This window comes from Pundamilia nyererei, unplaced genomic scaffold (genome assembly GCF_000239375.1).
Source record: "Pundamilia nyererei isolate P.nyererei 1_Seehausen unplaced genomic scaffold, PunNye1.0 scaffold00522, whole genome shotgun sequence".
Lineage (NCBI taxonomy): Eukaryota > Metazoa > Chordata > Actinopteri > Cichliformes > Cichlidae > Pundamilia > Pundamilia nyererei.
The window spans coordinates 90,861-98,958 of record NW_005187923.1 but is presented as its reverse complement, the minus strand read 5'-3'; the positions used below and the strand labels follow the sequence as shown (position 1 = coordinate 98,958).

General features: G+C 38.5%; 1 protein-coding gene across 1 annotated transcript in view; it reads left to right on the top strand.

The window, feature by feature from the left end:
• Positions 1–7,776, top strand: part of LOC102211955 (tripartite motif-containing protein 2-like) — an 18,265-nt gene extending 10,489 nt beyond the window's left edge. The window contains exons 3-14 of the mRNA XM_005754198.1: positions 287–435; positions 1,544–1,724; positions 1,868–2,127; positions 3,299–3,437; positions 3,533–3,718; positions 4,307–4,502; positions 5,355–5,458; positions 5,539–5,706; positions 5,830–5,998; positions 6,908–6,978; positions 7,115–7,255; positions 7,368–7,776. Coding sequence (XP_005754255.1) covers positions 287–435; positions 1,544–1,724; positions 1,868–2,127; positions 3,299–3,437; positions 3,533–3,718; positions 4,307–4,502; positions 5,355–5,458; positions 5,539–5,706; positions 5,830–5,998; positions 6,908–6,978; positions 7,115–7,255; positions 7,368–7,520 — 1,917 coding nt within the window. The 3' untranslated portion in view covers positions 7,521–7,776. The remainder of the gene's footprint in view (positions 1–286; positions 436–1,543; positions 1,725–1,867; positions 2,128–3,298; positions 3,438–3,532; positions 3,719–4,306; positions 4,503–5,354; positions 5,459–5,538; positions 5,707–5,829; positions 5,999–6,907; positions 6,979–7,114; positions 7,256–7,367) is intronic.
• Positions 7,777–8,098: the final 322 nt, after the last annotated feature.

Sequence of the window (8,098 nt, the reverse complement as noted above, 5' to 3'; positions counted from 1 at the left end):
CCTCGGGTGGGTTCCTCCGGGAATTTCTGTAACATGTATTTTCAGATTCAGATTCAGTCATACATATAGAAATGACTGAATCATGTACTGCAAAGTGTAAGCCCAAAGCCTAATCCATGTTATCTATATGTTGTTCCTGTTTAATCCAGTTACTGATTAGCAACTGTACAACAATGAGACTAAACTAAAGACAAACAATATCTAGGCTATCATGGGGCATTCAATTCTTAATCGTGTAGCTTCTCTCTCCTCTTTCCTCCCTTCATGTAAACCTTTCAATTTGCAGGTTGCTGACTTGTACTGCTCTGCCTGCAAGTGTGCTCTGTGTGAGGACTGTCTTCCCAACCATGCAGAACACCCAAAGGTGGCCCTCAGTCAGGCCCTCGAGCAGCACCGCAACAACCTGCAGGAAAGACTGGGCACTGTTCAGGACAGGTACAGGTTGAAATACTTGATACAACATTAAGAAACTTTATTCAGTCCATTAATCTGTGCCCCCAACAAACCCTTATGTTAAACTGTTGTGCAGTGGTGCTAGTTTCCATTTATCAACAAAAACACACACAAACCCCCCCAAAAATTTTAATGCTGAATTACTTTTTTAAAATATGTATTATAAACTGCAGAAGTAAGCCAACGATAAACATCAGCTGGAGTTTATTAGGATTTTATTATTTTGATATATTGTATATTTTTTAGTAATTCCCAAAGACCAGGAGAGGGCTCTCTCATTAAGCAAGATTCATTTAAGAGTCACTTGGGCAATGCTCACTGATTGTTTTTTGCAGCAAAACACAGATGTTCCCTAAATGCCTCACATTTGTTAAGAAAAAAAAGATAGAAGAATAAAATAGAAGAGTGACAGTGTTCTGGGCCAAGGACTTTTCCCAAGAAAGACAAATAATCTCTGGAATTTAATTTAAATGCTACTGTGGGAATGAGATAGTCAAAAGATTTCTTAAAATACATTCGGACTTGGGTAGAAAGTTAAAGAAGTTACTAAGTATTTATATTGAAAATTGAAAATACATTCATGTATGGAATTATTAGTAAACAGGGAGTAGTAAATGTAGGTCCCACATTCAAATTGCACTTAAAATACTAAAAGTCACATTTTTTTCATTTGCAAAATTGGAAAAAAATAAAATAAAAATCAGCTGATAGCATTTCATTCTTGTAGATCAAACAGGTACAGATGTATTTGCTGTGGAGAACAAGTTGCATAACAACTGACATATTCAGTTAAAGTATAATGTAGGCATACTTAATATAACTCAGTCACAAGTAACTATTAACAGACAGTGGATGGAGGAAAGAAGAGATGCTGACATCTGGTGGACAGTGAGCAAAATACAGTACAAATGATTTACCAGGCTATAAAATCTTGACATTAACAATAACATGTTATTAATTTTTCTCAATTAAAGTTACAGGTTGCATATGTAAACATTTAACAACATAAATGTAGCATAAAGAAAGCTTGCTATTGTTGTTTTGCAAATTAGATGTAACTGCCTTTCTCTTTTGTGCGTGTCCTCTCTAGACTCCCTCAGATTTCAGATGTACTGTCCTTTGTTAAAGAGATCCTCCAGCAGCTGACCAATCAGAGGGCTTCCATTGAAGAGGACATTCAATCGAGCTTCGAGGACTTACACAAGCAGCTGGATGTTCGAAAGAGTGTACTGCTGATGGAGCTGGAAGTTACATACGGACTCAAACAGAAGGTAAACAGAGTTTGTTTAATTTTTCCTTTGATTCTTTGGTAAAAGTACAACCTCCTCAGTCACTGGTATACTTCTTTAAATAAAACAAATCAAATGAAAAAGTCTGAAACAGTCTAATGAAACTTTTCTTTTTCTGTCTCCAGGTTCTCCAAGCCCAGATAGACAGCCTTCTACGGGGAGAGGGGGACATGACAGCCACCTGTACCCAGGCAGAGGAGGCTCTGGCTGGAGATCCCTGTGTGGCGAGCCTGCAGGTGGAGCGAGAGCTGTGGGAGAGGCTGGGTGAGCTTGCTGGTCTTGGTTTGCCATGCCAGCCGGAAGAGAACGACCAGCTGGATCTGGTGATGGAGACAGATGGGTTAAGGAAGTCCATACACAACCTGGGGACTATTGTTACAACCAGGTGAGACAATTCAAATCAATTTCAACTCAGTTTTACTTATTTAATGCCAAATCACAACAACAACTGCCTCAAAGCAATTTATATTGTAAAGTAAAGATCCTACAATAGTACAGAAAAACAGAATAAACCCAAAAGTCAGACAACCCTGTATGAGCAAGCATAGGGGAAGGAAATGGAAAAGAAAAACTCCCCTTCAACAGGAAGAAACCTCTGGCAGAAGCAGGCTTAAGGAGGGTCAGCCATCTGCCACAACTGGTTTAAAGTGAAAGGGGAAAGACAAAAGACTGTGGAAGAAAGCCAGAGATTAATACTAACTAATGATTACATGCAGAGTGGTGTGTAAACACATAGTGAATAAAAAAGGTGAAAAAACAAAAAAACAAAACAGAAACACTCAGTGCATCATGGGAACACCCCAGCAGCCTAGACCTACTGCAGTGTAAAGCTTAAAAAGTTTTAAGCCTAATCCTAAAATCAGAGAAGCTCATTGAGACTTGTTTGTATCATTTATGCGCAGCTCCCTATAAGGTCCCACCACAGCATTTCAGTCAGGCTGAAGACTGGAACGGGCCATTGCATCACCTTGATCCTTTTCATTTACAGCCATTCTGTTGTACATTTGCTGCTGTGCTTGGGAACATGACTCTGACTCTGAAGAAAATAAGAGCAATCTATAAAATCCGCTGTATACCAAAGTATTCCAATCAGTGATAAATAGCAAGATGTTTTAGCTGTATTTTTTTTAGACAACAACAAACTGTTTTTCCAGGCTAAATTGTCAGCTTCTAAATTATTAAAGATTATTAAGCACACCAGCTTATCAGCTATCTGCTTTAAGGTGCATCTTTGAAAGTTATACCAGGAAGGCAATACATTCTGATTTAAGTCTTTCTTTGTCAGAGGAGCTACAGTATCCAGAGTCGTACGCAGTGACGATATAAAACTATTAACAAGATAACAAACTCTGTAAAAGCAGCGTTCAGGTAACTGCTTTGCACTGTGTTGGTATAAGGCACTGAAGAAGATGCAGCTGAGGAATTATATCCATGGCCGACACAGTCTCTAAGGGGATGGGGTTTTGGGGCATTTCAATGATGATGAAACATATTGAACCATGTGGTTTTGGATTTAATGCCATTTCATTAACACTCGTCTTTGTTCTCGTCCTCAGTGCGGTTGCAAGCCAGAGCGAAGCCATGGGTGCAGGTCTTGAGCAATGCATTGTTGGGCATCCTGCCTCTGTTACCATTGTAACAAGAGACAAGTCAGGGGGAGCCTGCAAGAGTGGAAATGCGATCCTCTCTGCTGAGGTTCATTCTACACCTAAACTCCATAAAATTAAGTTCTACTCTGTGTTCACACTTCAATGCAAACAGTGACAAAACATTATGATGTGTTGATGTAGGTATTCACACCAGACGGCAGCATAGTAGATGGTGAGATAGTGGACCACAAGAACGGGACATATGAATTTGTGTACACGGTGCCAAAGGAGGGTGACTTCTCACTGGCTCTCCGTTTGTATGACCAGCACATCAAAGGAAGTCCCTTCAAACTGACTGTCACCAAGACTCTAGAGGCTGAACTAGACGTAGGTGGATCTTTCTTTCAATATTAGTACATTTCTACTATCCATTTGGCAAATAATGTCTAAATTCCTTTAATAGCAACTGTGATATACACCAACAGCCTATGTACGGCTCATTCATGTCCAGTGTCCTTTAGCATCTGTGCTGAAGGACACTGGACATCAGGACCTGAAACATCAGCTTATGACATTACTGTCTGACACTCTCTTTATAATTACTGTTATGAAGGCCTAGTCAAGTAGTTTTGCCTAAACCTAAGAGGATGTTAATCCTCTTCCCATCAAACGAAACTTGCATCCAAGTATGTCCAATCTCACTGCAAAACTTTGTGCTAATGTCCTCACACAACACAGAAAAGCTCGTATTGTTGACCACGTCGTGCTTGTCTCTTGAAGTTCAGAGTTCTTGAGCAACAATGATTCAAGCAACATGACTTAAGCAATTATAAAACCTAAATTTATTTGATTGAGCTTACCCTAAATTCATCGATACATTGACTTTGGCAAAGGATGTAGGAAGCTTTCCAAACAAAAACCATATAACCTTCATAGTTACTGTGTATTGTGTTTCCCTTTTTGCTCTCTCTCCAGGTTTCTCCCTCTACAACAACGGCAACCAATTCAGCAGCCAATGCTACGCCATCGACTGGCTCATCTGAAGGAGCAAAGAGACGAGGAAAGTCACCTGGTCAGAAGAAGAAAGGCTCAAAGAGGGCCAGCAGTGCCCTTGGTACCCCACGGCGCAAAACTCAGAACCCCATTGAGGACGACCTCATTTTTAGGATCGGTGAGACATTTAGCTGGAAGAAACGAATCGTACAGACAGACTAGGATATTGTACACTTGCTTTTTTAAAGCTAATATATCCTCATTTTTGTGACACTGAAAGGCCCTTTTAATGCTTCAATCAATTTGGGCTTATTTCTCCCCATCATATGCATCATTTTTTCCAACATGGTGGAATTTTCATCTGGCTGATTCCAGTGTCTGTTACTTGTTTCATGTTACAGTTTATGAAGGGACTAAAGTAATGACATTGTGAATTTTAAAAGCTCAGATTCACCAAATTGTCAGTATTGTAGTATTGTTGTTTTTTTTTTAATTTTTTAATTTTAGCACACAAGTATGATGGGACTGTCAGAATAATTCTAGTATTGACATCATAGCTAATCTTCTCCTACCTTAAACACTTCATAAATTTGTCCTGGAACATTTATGTTCGTATGTGTGGTGCACCACACATACGAACATTTTTATTCATATGTGTGGAATGGTGAAATGCCCAGTTTTAGTCTTGATAATAATATTCCACTCAAATGTCTTTTAGACCTCGCTTCAATTCATTCAAAACTTAGGTAAATGTGAAATGGTCTTCCCATAGAAAGCCTTTCTTCAAAGTCAGTAACACAAAAAGAAAACATGGATTTTCACCTTTTACTTTCAACAAAATTTACACAAATGTGCCTTCTTTTTAAAATAGAAAACACAATCCATGGGTATTTTGTGCTTGAGGGGGTAGGTCTAGTGCAAATGTATGTTCAAGGAAACTTGAACTCAAATTGAAGCTTCATGCAAAAGGTTGTTTATGAAAACATTTCTATGTATAATGGAATTTAAAATCATATTTTGCACTATTCAGGAACAAAGGGAAGGAATAAAGGAGAGTTCACCAATCTTCAAGGAGTAGCTGCCTCTTCCAATGGTAGGATACTGATCGCTGACAGCAACAATCAGTGTGTCCAGGTATGGCCTTCGAAAAGCTGCAGGGTTCATATAAAACCCCCAAATTTATATTGAAAGTTAAACAATGTATATATGTCCAGATTTTCAGCAATGAGGGAGAATTTAAGAGTCGTTTTGGAGTGCGGGGACGATCGCCAGGTCAGCTACAGCGTCCGACTGGTGTAGCCGTGCACCCCAGTGGTGACATCATTATTGCTGACTACGACAATAAGTGGGTCAGCATTTTCTCCTGTGAGGGCAAATTCAAGGTATGTGTGCTGATATGTCAGGGTTGAAGGGGTATTGTACTTTATTGCAAGCAAACCCTCATTCTAATGTTTTCAGTGTTGATTTATGCAGCAATCTTATTGTTTGTATTTGTTGTTCACCAGGCAAAACTTGGCTCTGGCAGACTCATGGGACCAAAGGGTGTGTCTGTGGACCAAAACGGACATGTTATTGTGGTTGACAACAAAGCTTGTACTGTCTTCATCTTTCAGCTGACTGGAAAGCTTATTACCAAGTTTGGAAGCAGGGGCAATGGTGACAAGCAGTTTGCAGGTAATGTGGACTAAATTGTATTATTTCACGTAATTTAATTCCCAAAAATCCACTATGGGCTGTAAAGAATAAATATACATAAAGAAAAAAAGGCAAATATATGAAGAGAAAATGTTTGATTCTGGATAGTCTTGAGATTAACGGCTCTTTAAAAAGTTAGTACTATATAGAAACCATTGATGTTTTTAACCCCATGAGGTCTGAGTCATCACTGGTAATGAAAGCAGTACTAGCTGCCCTAACCCCATTTTTTGGTGACCAGCACAAAGTATAAGAAATATAAATAGTCAGTTAGAGCAATTAGATTGCGTACCCTTTTGTCCCCTGACTGCCAAAACAATGAAAATGATACGTCCTAAAAGTTAAGGATTGGGACAATCACCACTGATGCCTTAGATCTGAGAGGGTTAAAACATTTACCCCCCAACTTTTGGCAATAAGGGAACAAACAACATTTTAACTTGCATTTCTCTTTTGTCCCAGGTTTTGAGGCTAGGGTTGTAGCTATCACTGATGACCCCAGAAGGTTTATGTGCGCTAATAAAAGTATTTAGGTGATGGTTGGCAGTTGCTAAGTCTGAAAATTGATTTAAGAACTGCGTGCACTTGAAATTCTGTTTAAAGTTTAACCCTATGACATTTAAATCACTTGATGACCCCAACCTTTAACAGTAAAATATTGTACATTTTGTTTTTTCTTTTCTTTTTTCCCCTTTGTCTTTTCATTCTAAGAGACTTCAAAAACGATTCAGATATACAAGTACCAGTGTTTCCTTTCTCTAAAATACTTGCGAATTGAAAGTGTTAAAAGAGGCAACACTTTGAAAATACATTGTTCGTTGTACAATGTATTTTCATATTCATATTTTCATATTTCTATTTCTTTGTTCCTGTTTTTCTTTCCTAAAGGTCCACACTTTGCAGCAGTGAACAAAAACAATGAAATCATTGTGACAGACTTCCATAACCACTCTGTTAAGGTACAGCATTTTACTGAGCTTAAAGGATAGTTTTAGTGTAATGTTATGGTAAAACAAGCTAATATTTCATATCAAGTCCAAGTATGGTTTCAGAGGATTCAAAATAATAAATCTTTATCATTATTTCTCGGATTAGGTTTTCACGCTTGAAGGAGAGCTTGTACTGAAATTTGGTTCAAATGGGGAAGGAAATGGCCAGTTCAATGCTCCCACTGGTGTAGCAGTGGATATTAATGGGAACATCATTGTAGCTGACTGGGGCAATAGCAGAATACAGGTAAAACGTTAAAATGTGAAAAAACGTTTATATACGGTCAACCTTTTATATATGAAAGCCCTGCTGTGTAAGGTATATATATATAAATAATACATATCTTCGACATTTCCAGGTGTTTGATGGCAGTGGCTCCTTCCTGTCCTATATCAACACATCAGCAGATCCTCTTTATGGACCCCAAGGTCTGGCTCTGACTTCAGACGGACACGTTGTAGTGGCTGACTCTGGCAATCATTGCTTTAAAGTCTACCGCTACCTACAATGATGGTGGCTTGGATGATGATGGGGGATGGTGACGTGGACGCGATAGACAAGTTGAGGTTTAAATGAAGTGATAGAGTGAGCACTGTCAAATAATATGAATTACTGCATGAGCCTCTAACTGCTCCCTGTGAATGTTGAAAATGGGATAGAAGGGATGAAAAAGTCAGTGAAAAAGTGTTCAGTTCCCATTCTGGGTTCCAACCAGAACATGACGGAAGTACCTAATTTGAATATTTTTGGTGATTATTATTAGGTAACATCATAAAAAAATAAAATGAAAACAAAACATTGATAGCAGATGAGTCTCAAGAGGGCTTAAGATTGGCTCACGTGAAAATCTCAATAATTTCCAGCTGTCATACAGACATTGCAGAATGGGATGTAGATAAAAGTTATGCAATACTGGTTCAGAGATGTCAAATTTGAGAGGTTCAGTGTCTATAAATGGACTAACGAGGAAAGCTTTGGATAATAAAATGAAAAAAACCAAACAAAGGCTGCAAGAGAGATGACAATGATTTCTTCAGAAACAACTGCTTACTAAATTTATGATGTGGTCAATGAGACATAAAAAGGAGC